Source organism: Lutjanus erythropterus, chromosome 6 (assembly GCF_056507025.1).
Source record: "Lutjanus erythropterus isolate fLutEry1 chromosome 6, fLutEry1.hap2, whole genome shotgun sequence".
NCBI classification, from domain to species: domain Eukaryota; kingdom Metazoa; phylum Chordata; class Actinopteri; order Lutjaniformes; family Lutjanidae; genus Lutjanus; species Lutjanus erythropterus.
In genome coordinates, this window is record NC_139322.1 from 36,250,733 (window position 1) to 36,265,424 (window position 14,692).

The window sequence follows — 14,692 nt, forward strand, 5'->3', positions numbered from 1 at the left end:
TTCCTATTCTAAAATGAGCCAGTTTGAAACTAAAATCAAAATCAAAGGGTCCATTGGTTACAGAAAAATGGTAATCTGCCATCTTTATCATTGTGAACTGCATCTAACTGTAATTAAGAGGAAGCTTTGTGAAAGGTCAATTCAGAGGATTTCTCCCAAAAAAACTGCCCTGATTGTTCAATATAAGTTGTGTGCTATGAGGCAAGTCCAGGTACAACTGCACTAAAGAATTATCCTCCTCATACCAACAGCTAATTTCATAATAAAAAATAAAAGGAGGAAAATTCCTATTTCTAAATTTCTATTTTTCTAACTAATGTACTTTTACATCTGAAGATGAGTTATAGGTAATTATACATTAACTTGAAATCCAGATCATTTTTTAACACCAAGTAAAAGTGACAACGTTCAGCTCTGAGTAGGCGTCAATAGCCTTATTCCCACTGCATCAGCTTTCTAAAGGCTGTGCACTTCAGAGTCTTCATCTTCACAGCGGCATTGTAGAACAAGTCCCTGACAAGTTAAAAAAAAAATGTTTACAAAGCTCCCCAGATAAGTGGTGCTGCTAACCAAAGCTACAAGGTAAAAGCTCAGATCAGAACCCTGATGAAATAAAGTGAAATGTACAGGCAGGTAGAGAAAAGCCTCTCAAAAAAACTAAACAAAAAAAAACAACACTTGCGTCTCTCTGACCTTGAGGATGAGCGGCGACGTGGGTTTGAGCTCCAGGATTCCAGAGGGACTCAGCGGTTCAAACACAGGGTCGGGGTAGTAGCTGAAGGTCTCGTTGACCACCACCAGTGCGTTCACGTTGTCCATGTAGAACCCGATCTCGTCCGGCCCGGTGCCGGTCTCGGAAAAACCCAGCTCTGAATCGGCCACGGATGGAGCCAGGCACACCATGACTGAGTTGTTATACACCGTACAGTTCTGAGAAAGAAGGAGAGCCAAACAAGACACAATTTATAGCTTATGATTTTAGCTAATGGGAGAATCTACTATAAATAAATAGGGGAAAAAGAAAACTCCTAATCTTATAATCATAATTTAGTTATAGTTCTATTTAAAAGAGAATATCATGTATAAATCAGGTAGCCCAGCCTCCTTTTGATATACTGAGGATAATCTGCAGGCTATCATTTCCTTTTTAAAGAGATCTGTTGGGTATAATAACCAATCCTTTTTGTAAGCCAATGCCCTGTGAAACTACAATGCTGTTAAACCTATTGGAAATGTAAATTGGTTGCAAATTTATGATCAACTGTTAATAATGGGCAATGTGCTGTGTGCCTTTGCTTGTACCTAAGAATATTTTACATCTCTGCCTTGGAGAATACATGAATACATGATGTTTTCACAATGTTTGCTTTAATTTACAAGACTGCTTGGAGGACTGTATACTGCATTTTGCTTTTTTTGCATGGTTTAGAACAAGGGTCCTCCACGCAGAGTTACAAATGTTGGATTCATGTTAATGTGTATTTTCATTTTGTATCTAAATTCTTGGAGAAAAAACTTTCAAAAACTATCAAGTAATAATTTGGCGGAAGCCCCGCAGTAACTCTGAGGACCCATAGGGGTTGCAGACCCCCTGTTGAAGACCCCTGGTTCATTTACTACTACCACTAACTTATTTTAAACTGATAACATGAAGTTTTGCATACAGAAGACAGTAATTGCTTCATTAATTTTGAGTGAAGTACAACTATATATGCAAATAACAGCCCTTTCTCACTCCTTATTAATCAAATACAGCAGCTTAGTCAGAGCCTCGTCAAATTCTGACACTGTAAGCGCAACTGTAGCATTATTTCTGGAGCCGTCCATCCAGAATTATGTCTTAATGTGCCTTCAAAGCCAGGTGCAAACAAACACAGGACTTTCACTCAGGAGACCAGTGTTCATGTCCTTTGTGAAACCAAGAATCAACACTGACTTCTTTTCAAGACAATACACAGGTTACAAGTGATGTTACATTATGTTATGCACTTATAGAGGCAATTTACATTAATTACATTAAGTTATGTTATGTGGACTTATTTAACACATTAATTTTAACCCCAATCATGACCCTGAAGCTACTGAAGTAGTTGTTGTGCCTTTATTTTGATAGTCTACCCATATGTTGTATGTTTATTGTTGCTAACTTGATCACATAAAACTGATTAGTACCTACAACATTACAGTTTGAATGGATGGGTAAAGTGTAGTTCTGCTAACCTGCACCCAACTCGAACCCACAAAGCTGAGAATCAAAATTGAACCGATATCCCTAATTATTTTCAAGTCAAATCCACACCCGCCTGGAAGTGCACCCTTGATTAAACACTCATACACAGTCAATAACTTGTCTCAACCGGTGCAGCTCCTGTGCTCCTGAGGCTGTCGATGTGTTTCCATGGTAATGTCAAGCCTAGCTTGTGTGGATCAAAAGCTTTTTGTCACTCTTTACAAGTAGCAAAGTCACTGGCAGTGTTATTCTCACAATCTCTGATTGTATACCAGACGTCTGACTTGGCTTTCAGTGATGTATGATACACAATTTGATATTGTCCACCAGTTGTTGCCTTTATGTCATCGGTTTTAGCTACTGAATAGCTGACATCGCTATCAGATCAGATAGTGACATCCCATTGTTGGCAGGATGTGGGGTCACAATAAAATCCTGGCAGCTCATTAGGCTTGATATTACTGTATTAGTGGGTTTAAATGTCAGTACTGTACAAACATTTTCATTTCTGTGTTATATTAGTGTTCTCACCGACACCCACCCACAATTAATTTATTTCCGTGGATTTATGAATATGTTTTTATGCCAGTTGTATAACTTTTTCGCGGGTTAGCCAGCGGGACCTCTGACAAAGCTGCCATATTTGATGAGTTGAACATAAACAAGTCCAGTGAATCCTCTTCATCTCTCTGAATCACAGCCTCTGGCAGGACACGCCTCTGTCTGCGCAACTATGTCAACACCGAGACGAAAAAATTGTACATGTCAAAAAAGCAAAACAATATACTTACTGTTTGCATTTATATTTTATTTTATGACAACATGACTTGCAAATGTGGTGCTATTCCATCATAGCAAGTCTTGCTCTGAACACAAGATGACGATCATTGTAATGAATTGCCCATCTCAGCTTGGAAATCTCCTCAAGCTGGCTGTCATGCAGTAATGAAATGAATATGAAAGGCTGTCTGGAAGGCTAGAAAAATGTATTGAAAAATATAAAGCACTACAGTATGCTCTGGAAAATGCCTGTCAGTTAAGAGTTCGTGATGTGTAGTAAATGGACGACAACATTAAAAAACATCAGCCTAGTCCTTTAAGTGTAAAGTAGCACTTTGATAAAGGGCTGTGTGGGATGCATCACGCAGGCTGTTTGCCTCAATAAACGACGGCTTTATCTGCAGGTTGAAGTGCCTTAGTATTGTTTGAAGACGGGTTCTTAACCCTGACAGCTAAAGAGCTTCAGCTCACAGTGACAATCACCAAAGTGCTCTGTGAACATTATCTATAGAACTGATGAAATGCTTCAACTCTTCAAATAGCACCTCGGGTTCTGCATTGGATTTTTTTTCTTTTTTGTCTTCATTCCCAAAAAAACATCCTGTCTCTCTCCCTCTGTCACTCACACACACATACAGTCTGTCTCATGTTGTCTCTTTCTTTTTGTGACCCAAACACTCATGTGGTGCGGTGACATTTGAAAAGCTGTGTGGCCTGAGGTAGCGTCAGATGTCTGAAGCTGTAGCTGAAGAGAGAGAAGACGTGAGCAACACACAGAGACAGACTGTCTGCCACCTTCAGCAGCACTGCAGAAGTAGTCTTGTGCAGATGTGCAAGAGGGAAACATCCCAATATATTTATCAGTTAATGCATGCAATGAATGCAGGGAGTATATTTGTGTGCGACAATGTTAGAGACATTGTCGGACAGTTTTGATAAAATGTATTACTTCAAAAATCTAAACATTTTTATTCTGCCTCGTAGCCCATAACATTTTTTTGCTTTGCTCTCTGATTGATTCAGTAGCACACAATAGACAGTGCAGGCCTTCAGCATGTGACTTTACAAATATTTTTTTTTTTTTAATGCATGTTTCCCAGCTCCCATTCAAAGTACAGTTACACAATAACCTGTATGATTCAGAGTGCTGCAGTGAGGCAAATTTTAGAAAAGCATCTGTCATGCAGTGGTTTAACTTTTTTACAACAAGAGGCAATCAAAATGTGGGACATCATCTCAATATGTGGGATGTTGGACAAGGAATAAAAATGCTGCACAGTCCCACATAAAGTGGGATGCCTGGTTACTCTAACTGAATGTGTGTATAAATCTGAATAATATAAAATATATATAATATATATAAAATCCTTTATGTCAGTGCACTGTAAAAACTGAAAAGAAATATTTCAAGGCAACTTATCAATAGATTTTTGAGCCCAACGTTAGTTTTAAAAATGTTAAGATGAACTTCAAACCCCAAAATGTGCATTTCAAAAATTGTTGAGTAAACTCATTGAAGTGAAAGTGAATAATGGTTGAGTGAAATCCACTGAATTTTCAAGCACCCATATAATAACATATCAGGTTTACAGCTCAATGTGAACAATTTCTGAAATACAAATTCTGGGGGTTCTAAAACACAGTGATTCAAGATGATCTAAAGAGTAAAACTACAATGGTCATCAAAACTTTGTTTAGTTTAGTTCAAAACAATTTTCAAAAATCTAGTGACGGCAGTTACCTTAAAAGTCTGAATTTTCTCAACTGTTTTTTTTTTTAAGTGTAAAGCACATATGTTTTCTGATATGTGTTTATGAAAACAGAAAACAAAAACATAACACAGTTTGTTTTTATTTATTAGCTTTACAGGAAGCATTTTTATGTTTACATGATACTTTTTCCTCATTCAAGTTTAATACCTGCATAGATTTATCTTTATTATTTACCATTTATTATATATAGTTTATAATTGTCTAACTGTATATTATATTCTGTTTATAGAATATTGGCCAGTATATTAATATCAGAATTTTTACCTCCTAATATTGGTATTGGCATCTGCCCCAAAAGTCCAGTATCAGTCGGGCCCTGATATATTCCATAACAGGATGTCTGTGAATTCATATTTGTGTATCTGAGGTTGTGTATGCTGCTGTGTGTGTCTGCACTGGCTGTCTGGTGAATGTGAACATGTGTGTTAGGCTGCATGCTTGTGCTGTCTGTGTTTATGTGGTCATCAGTACTCACATGAAAAGATTCCGCCTGCCCATACTTGGCCCTGATCTTTGGCTCTCGGATGGTTGCGAGGTTGGTCCCACTCACTGTCAGCAGAGTCCCACCACTGTAGGGACACAGAGGAAGACAGTATGAGAAGAAGAAGAAGAATGGTGGTCAAGGTGGATGAGGTTCATCCAAGTGCAGGATTTTGATAACAGACACTGGTTTTCACATCCTGAGGTATATTCTACTTGTGGCTACATTTAGGCAACAAAGTACTTTGCTCAAGATTAGGGAAAGAATGTGGTTTCAGTTGAAAATGTTATTGTGCATCTGTATTGCGCTTCAAGTTGCTGACAACGTTTTCTTAAAGTTCACATGAAGTCAAAAGCAATGTTTGTTTTTTTATTATATACACATTGCACTATGTATTACCTATATGCCAGTATCTGGTCCAAGAAAGAGAAAAAGTTATTTTGTAGGTGTTCCCAGTAGTCTTATAGTATTCCATCAGAAAATTTTAAAAGTCGCTGATCCTGCGCTTGGGGGCTTATACTAAATTTTCGCCCAATGACACACTTTCTCGCTTTCTTTCTAAGAAAGTGGAGTTTCTGGGAGACAGGCCTCTGTGTACAAAAACACAACTTTTTAAAGTCACTGATTTGAGTGAAACTGGATTATATTTTCTGGGAGAAAGATTGTCTGGTTTTGCATTTTATTTCCTCTGGCTACTCAGGTTCACCTCTTGGTGATTTAACTACAAAGCTTCCTGATGGACAGATAGCTTTGGCAGCTCACTTGTTGCTAACTGCTAGCACAACAGAATCGGGCTCAGCATCCTCCGAGTAAAAACAGCCAGAATGGGATCAAACACACCCTCCAAGACCGGCAGAGGTCATTTATGGAGTTTCTTCATTGAAAGATAGCTTTACTTGTTGCTAAAGTAGCTAATGCTAACATTAGCTCAGTTGGCTGTGAATCAGCCCTGGAGTGCTGGGAGCCAAACCCAGCAAGAAAACCACCTTGAGACTGTAACCTAGTCCCTGTAGCAAAACTGGCCTCAGGAGTCAGGCCACATTTACTGGGAGCTCTAAGTCCAGGAAGAGTTAAAAGGACTGTTCTGCTTTACATCCATGGCCCACAAAAAACATTTCTGTACATATATATATGTATAGATAGAAATAGTGGCTATTTCATGGGAACTCAAAATGTCCATGAGTCTTCCTCAACCAAAATCATATTTTGTGAATGTGGATATTTTAGTGAAAAACAGAGGAAATACATCGGCAGTGAACAGTTTATGGACTTTTGCAACACAGGTACAGGTATATTTCCAAATTATGTTGAAAGAAAATGTAAAATTTCTGCAAATTAGTGAGGGCAGGGCTGCTTAAAATGAAAAAGATGAATGAATACTGGCATTTGCAGTTGAACAAAAACAGTATATATAAAACTGAATAGTTCAGCACTCTGTATGTGCACTTATTATTAAGAAAGTTTAGACAAGAATAGCTGGCCAACTTTGCAGGAAAGAAAGAAAAGAAACTTTTAGTCTTGGTGTATGGTGGAGTGCCCTCGGCATCAGGTACGGCTTAGAGATGAACCCTTCATAATGGAGTTTACAGAGAAAAAAATCAGAGAATGAGAACACGAGGGAGCATATGTGAGAGTGAAAGTCAAAGAGAAAAAAGAGAAAAAGCGTAAGAGGCTGAGTGAGAAATTGAACGAGGGGGGAAAGATCCACAGAGATACTCTACATACTTAATCACAACTCTATACACAGTAAATATGTGTTTGCCTTGAGTCGGTGAAGGTCACTGGACTGAATCCAATAAATAATGATACCAGAACTTGGCTGAAGCCCCAACCTTCATTTTGTTGGGGGGTAGTGTGTGACGGCAGGCTCGCAACCTCTTGGTGTAGAAACGTCTACTTGGTTGGATCAATTCTTGAAAGATTTCGCTCTTTTCTCCATGACTGCAAATGTTTGTGGATTTGAAACAACGGCTGATTGGTTTGCACATTCCACCAGTCAATTTGGCAAGTGTTTTTGGAGTTTGTGATGCAAGTCTTGGAAAAAAAAAACTACCCTTCACTGGTTCCCCATGTTGATCTGACCCAAAATGATTAGTGGACTTGTTTCCTTTGATAACCACCCACTGTGCAGGATTACTGGTGCTGAGAAAGGATCAAGAAGTACATGGAAAAAATAAAATCTGTATCCTAGGAGGACTCTTGCCACTTGTAAAGACAATGGAGTTTGTCTGTCCTTTTCACTGCTACACTTAAACTGGATTTATGAGGTTTTCATGAAAGATTGTACTTTCTTGATGCCTGCCTTGTTTTACGGTGGCAGTTCCAACTCTGAGCACTCTACTCTGTTTTCTGCAAGCAGATCACTGCCTTTCACTGCTGCCTAGGCTATCTGTGCCAAATATAGTTTAAGATTCCCTATCATGCGTCTTTCTGCAGGTTTCTCAGTGCCTGGAGGGGGATATACTGTAGTCTTTCACACCGGTGTCTGAAATAAAAGGCGGAGATAAACCCTTGTATCTTTAAAAAGTCATACACAGTGTGCAGCTCCCTTACTGTGTACTGGACACCAAAGCATTTCTGAAAAACACAACGGGCATTCAATGGGTATTTTGGGCTGTGGTGAAGTTTGTAGTTCAAACACCCACGGCCAACACCCACAGTTCTGATAGTTCACTTCACAAAAGAATATCGTCTCTCCGCAGACATCTTACAGCCTGGATGTGTAGTGTAATGCACCTAATTCTCTGTTCAGAAATCCCTGTGCTACACCTTAAAGACAAGTGTTTTTAAGATTTACTCCCTTTGTTGTTTAGGTATCTTCAGTGGTAACAGCTCTCTGCAGGGGGATACTTTCAAGGTAGGGAATGGCCCATTGTCGCTGCCATGGCAATTTAACTGCAAAAGTTTCTTTTCTGCGGACTGACTTGCCACTTGTCTCCTACCGCATTTCTCTTTTTGCTGGTTTTGAATATTGCAGAGCTTATCCCCAAAGCATCATTTCAAACATTTGAAAAAAAACCCCCAACATCTTGGTGTATCTTCACTGGCAATCTTTGCCAACCTGTTTTCTGTGGAGTCTCCAAAATATCAATGGGTGCTGGCCCTATAAAATGCCACTGCTGTCCCTGTACTTTATCCCTTTATCCCTATTCCTTATCAGACATTCTTCCAGGATTTATAATAACTTGGGTGGCTTTGAGTAATCCTGCAAGTCTGTCTGTATTGCCTCTATGTGAAAGTGATGGACCTGTCACATAAAGCATCCCTTGGATTTTCTGCAATTTGGCGCAAACATCAGGAGTATTTTCACCACTTTTACCTTTCGCTCTGCAATTGGACGAGTGGTGACTCCATCAATTACCCACTGCTTCTAAATTGTAGGGATTTCAATGTGATGGCTTGAGCTGATAACCCTTCCTGTCTCTATACCAGCCAAGCTTAAGACAGGGAGAGGTATGCTGTGTTCTATTACCCTGACAAGGAAGGTACGACTTCCCTGTGGTAGTCTGAGTCCATGCTAAATTGGGACACGTTCTACTGCTTCCTGCAAGATCAGGTAACTGATCCAGGCAACATGTCTGGTTGTAAAACTGGTAGACACTATGATGATGAAGTCCTGTTATAGCATCATGCCACTCACTGAGGAAAGTGTTAGTCCCTGTCTTGGCCTGCAGTTCAGATAATAACCTCTCCAGTGTTCCAAGGATAACAAACAAGCAAGCAAGCAAAACTTTATTTATATAACACATTTCATTCCAGGTGAACGCACAATGTGCTGCACAGAGAGTGAGCAATGAGAGTTGCAGCCACAAGACAGTAGCATAAAAAATACTGGTGTTAAAACCAATTGGGAGACAAAATGAAATTAATTAAGACCATCAATCAACTAGTAAAATAGTAAGACATGAGAATTAAAACTGCTTAAAAGGAAGAAAAGATAAGATATAATAAGATAAAACAAAATAATTAACCAACAGTTCACTGGTAAGAATATAAAAGAATCTGAGGTAAAAGAAATTAGTCCAACTAAACTAAGCTAAGCTAAAATGAACAGTTTTAAAAAGTTTTGATCATCCATCAAAATAAAATGATGATAGTGTTGTGGCACACCTGACATGATCAGGTAGCACGTTCCATTAGCTGGGAGAATAAAAGCAGATTCACCAATTTTTGTGGCAAAACGAGGAATAACCAGGCACCCTGTTCCAGATGACCTGAGAGGTCTAAGTGGCTCATAGCTCACAAGCATGTCTGAGAGATATTGCGGTGCCAGACCGTGAACGGCCTTAAAATCAAGCAATAAAATTTTAAAATTTACTCATGGTCACTGTAATGACCTAAACACAGATGCTATATGGTCTAGATTGAATTCTGAAAACCTCCTCACTTTGGAAATACTTCTCAAAATGGTAACCAAAAAAAAAAAAATGGTTTTAAAGTTCTGGAAAGTGGGGTCAGCGTCCAAGATGATGCAGAGATTTCTGACCTGCGTGCTGTTTTTCCATCGAGTCCATCGTGACAATGTTAAGAACATTTTCTGTCTGTTAGTCTTTTCCCCAATAATCATGATTTCTGTCTTGTCATTGTTTAACTGAACAAACTGACAAAACCAGTCCAGTGCCAACCCACCCCATCCCAATAAGGCAAGTCCCTTCTGGTAGGTCACAGTGGATTGCCTTTGATTTCTCCCAAGAGGCAGGCATCTTTTCATTGTCTTGACGTTGATGTGACACTTATCCAGAACCGTACAACCACCACCAGCAGTCATACTGTTATATGAAGCAGAACCTCTTAACATCTTGGATAGTCTGGCTCTCTAATGGCTGAGTCATTCACCTCTCACTCTGATCCAGTAAGTTCAGCAAAAGGTAATGACAGGGAGGTAAAGGGAGTAAATGATAAAGGTATATGCACCATTTCTGACATTGCTGGCAGACAAAAGAATTCAAGTCTGGCTATTCATCTCAGCTAGAGTATTTTTTTTTTCTTTTTTCAGCAGGTTGCCCATTACTGGCTAAGAAGAATGGGTACCATTCATCCCAACAGCACCATGTGTAAGATTTGATTGTTGATGTCATGGGTTCATCAAGTCAGATATTTTGACTGCAGACGTTGTTGCACAATACAATATTTCTCCTTTTGCTTCTACATTACACGCTATTGGCGTTTTCTTTTTCTGATACTGTATTCCTGTCATTTCTGCTACAGCACTGAAATCTCCAAGAGCCACATTCGGCTTAAGCAACTGGAAGAGAGACACTTCAATCACAATGGCTGAGTGCCATGAAACTCTGCCACGATGTGGTAAAATTAATTTTGTACAAATCAAGTCTGTTCTGTTGAGCAGAGTCTAATTAATCTTAAGAAGTTTAAGTTGTAATATTGGGTACTGTAACTTCCATCTAAACTCTAATGATTTTTTTTTCAATCTCCTTCCACTTTGAATGCAAATTAGTTTTCTGATGTGTCACAGCGAGGGAATGTACTCTTGGATTCTTCGTCTATTAGTTTGGACTGTTGCCATGATTTATTTAGCAGATTTCTATATTAATAATAAATATATTAAAATGTTTAGCCGATGTTCTTAAAATTGCAAGTCCTGCTGCAAAGCACCACATTTATCTGGTACTTTTTAACAAATTATTGCATGAGCGAAAAAGTGAAAAAAGTCACCTGGCTTATTGGTGCGCTCTGTATAAGGGAGATGCAGGTGGCTGATTAACAGAGGAGCAATGGAGCAGAGGCCACATTCGAACGAACGTAGTTTTAATAAGATGTTTATGTCGTTGCAACAACTGCATCATGGGACTAGGCAGACTGCACTTATAGCACTTCTTGTTCTCTGCCTCCTTTCTCCTCCTCCCCTCCCCTCTCCTCCTCAGCTTGATGTATATTTGTGCTGAGTCCCTCTGTCCCTGTTGCTCCTCTCTTTGTCTAAGTGAGTCTCTTTAGCTCAGGTACATGCTTCAGGGAACAGACAACAAGACAATCAGGATAAACTCTCAGGGATAGCTGGGGAAATTCAACCACTGTTGTTAGTGTTTCTCTCTGTCTGTCTGCTCTCCCGCCCTCTCTTGCCATTTCTGTCCTCTCTTCCTGTTTTACTTTTTTCCTTCTCTCCCTCTCTTCGGTCTAATCCTCCTCTCACTGACGGTCAAATATTTGTGATTTTTTTTTTCTACAGCAGGGGAGGCTTAAAAGCCACTTGACTGCAAAACTGCCTCAAGTGACGGCAGTTTTCATCATATCACAACAGTAGAAATGGTCAAATTCAAATATAAATAACAAATAGTAAACATAATGCAAACACACATTTAAAGATCTGTAACCATAACTATAACTTTAAATATGTAATTTTAAAAATCATTCTAACTCAAGCAGATGGTGGAGTCCACACTGAAGAACAACAACAACTCAGTTATAGGACAAAGGTTGATGGTATGAATATACATCTTTTGAATAAATTGTGTGAACTAAATGTCCTGTTAGCAAGCGAGCTAACAGGCTTGCTAACTGAAAACTGACAGCTAGCAAGCTTCTTTTTTCCTCTTCTGAGAACAAAATGGTAAGAGGCAGTGAATGGCAAACTACAGAGAAAACAGAAAAAAAGCTTTATAAATCTTGTGACTGACTAGTGCTAACATGATCCCTACTTGACATGTCTAGCATGTCAGTCATTAGCTATTTCTCAAACTATTCCTGCCACCACACTGCTACCTGGTGTGTGAACATGTGTGGATGAATTTTGCTGCGCCACTTTCCAGTGTGGCCTTTATGATTATAATTAAATAAAATCTTTCTGGTGCAGATGCCGGATGTCGTCGGCCTACCAGATCTACTTGGAATCCTGCGTTTATAGATGACGTGCACATTATGATTGGCTTTACATGGTAAGGAGTGATGGTTGTGGCCATGTTAAGCAGAGGAAGATATTTTTTCACAGTTACTTTCTCTTTTTGTTTTCTAATCTAACTTAAAGGAAAAATTTGAAACTTACAGCAAGAGCAGTTTGAGTAATTATTTTTTAAGAAAAAAAGTCTAAATTCTCTGATTTCAGCTTCTTAAATGTGAAAATTTTGGGGGTTTCTTTGGGCTGTGAGTAAAACAAGACATTTGAGGACGTCATCTTGGGCTTTAGAAAACACTGATTGACATTTTACCCCATTTTCTGACATTTACAAAACAACAACTATTAATCGATTAATTGAGAAAATGATCAACCAGTTAATCAACTATGAAATAATGAGTTGCAGCCCTAATGATAGCATTTAAATTAAATAAGCTTTGTCCCAAGAGTTTTGTTTATTTGTACTTGGCATCTGTACACTTTCCATCATGCAGCCAATCAAAATGTGTAGGTCGTCTATTAATGCAGAACTCCAGGAATATCTGGCAGGCCAGATATGGAGCCTGCCTGCCTACTTGTTGCGTGAACACTGATTTACACTTGGCTACTACCCAGTACAACCAAATTTGCAATGATTACCATTAAGTAGCTGCACTGGAGTAGAAGGGGTATTCAGTGCTATGCTTAAGGGCACCTAGGCAGTACTTGTTGAAGGAGTGGAAAGCCCCACACTCACCTGCGTCACTGCAACCAGTTTGGGAGGAGATTTAAATATTTAGAAATTGCTTCTCTAACCTCTGCTGCTGCCCAAACATCTTTCCTCAGGATCCCAGATGAGCACTCCTCATTGATTTATTTTAAAAGTGCTCTGTCTTCTTTCTAAATGGAATATCATCAGCCAAGCACAATGATAATGCCCCCTCCTCCCCTCACCACCCCTCCCTTCCTCTCTTTACCGTCTTTCATCCACTCTTGCTATCATCACCCAAGCACAATGATAATGCTCTGCAGACGTGCATGTATTCGCACAAAGTGTCTATCTTTGTGAGTCGGATATGAACCAATATGATATCACATCTCGCTGGTTCGCCATACTTTCTACCTGAGCCAACATGTGGTACTGTGAGAGAGGGCACTGGCTGAAACGCATCAGCTAAATGAGAGCTTCCTCTAGCTGGAAGCAACGCACACACTTTGTCTACCACAGTTTGTTCGCTGTTTGGGAGGTGTGTGTGCTGTTTGGTGGTTTTCTCAGCCAGATGGAGGAGGGATCTGGGGCCAAACACCAGGGACTCTGGGAATCAGTGGGGTGTGTGTCTGCGTCTGTGTGTGTGTGTGTGCTTGTGTCTCGTTTTTGTGCGGGATCATCACCCCTGGGTGAGCTTCCTGAAGTAGAACCCCAGTTTCGAGCTCCGCACACACACACACACACACACACACACACGAAAACGCCCTCGCAGTGGGTGTGCGGGGCAGTGATTGGGCCTCAGCTGCTGCTTGGCCAGTCCTACCGGGCAAAAGGAACAGGGCGGGATTCATCAACACTCTTTTCTAACAAGCTCTGCATCTATCTGCTACCATCTACTGATGAGTCACCACAGGGAAGGAAGCAACACAGAGGAGGACAGAAAGGAGCAGGAGGGAAGGAGGCAAAATGAGGGGAATCAGGGCAAGATTACTGCTTGTTCAAAGAGCTTGAAATAAATTAAGAGGATGGGGTATTTTGAAAAATGCAGGATAACAGAGTAAATATAGAGCAGGAAAGTGTACAGACAGGTGGGTATTAGGATTTGGCTGGCTTTCAGTTTTGCTGGTCCGGTGTAGGAGCTTAAACTGGTTTGATTTTATGCAAACGGACTAAACCTGTGTTTGAAAGTACAAGACATTCTTACAAATCAAAATGAGACATTACAAAAACTAGCTAACTAACTAGTAATATTTATATTTTGGAACATTAAACAGCAAACTAAGAGCTCATTTATTCTCCCTTTACATGTAAAAATGTATGTATGTATGTCCCACTTGAATTATCAGCTACTCTGCTGCACTGCCCCCATGACCATCTGAGGTCCTGCTTGGTTTTGCCCACATCCGCAAGCTTTCAGAAAATGTGCAAAAACATAAATAAAACTAACGCAGAATACAGACAGAAGGCTCTGTCCATATCTATATGTAATGTAGAGTAAATGAGCTTTTATACTACTCAGTCCAGCACTTACAGGCATGATGGGAAATGTGGGCCACTGCTAAAATGAATCAAATGGTGCCATCACGGTAAGTTGCTTACTAGTTTGTTTAATACATAGCTGGAAATCAACCTTTTCAATATATCTCTAATATAACCCAGGCAGCCATCATGTCACTTATACTTATGACATCTGTTAGATAAATTAGCGAGGTAGTTAGTTAGCTATAATTTGTCAATACAGTCAGTAATTAGTAGATTATAAGCAGATTAAACAGTAAGTACAATGGCCCATTTGCTTTGTTAAACTTACCAAAGTCATGCTATTAATACACACTCAACACTTTCTGTATCCATTTCAAACTAAAAGTCTTCTAGCTTCTTAACAAGGCTTTTA

At 39.5% G+C, this 14,692-nt stretch overlaps 1 protein-coding gene across 1 annotated transcript in view; it reads right to left on the minus strand.

The window, feature by feature from the left end:
* Positions 1-14,692, minus strand: part of LOC146325665 (plexin-A1-like) — a 401,996-nt gene that overhangs the window by 72,366 nt on the left and 314,938 nt on the right. The window contains exons 17-18 of the mRNA XM_084721796.1: positions 5,258-5,351; positions 694-930 (exon numbers count right to left, since the gene is read on the minus strand). Coding sequence (XP_084577922.1) covers positions 694-930; positions 5,258-5,351 — 331 coding nt within the window. The remainder of the gene's footprint in view (positions 1-693; positions 931-5,257; positions 5,352-14,692) is intronic.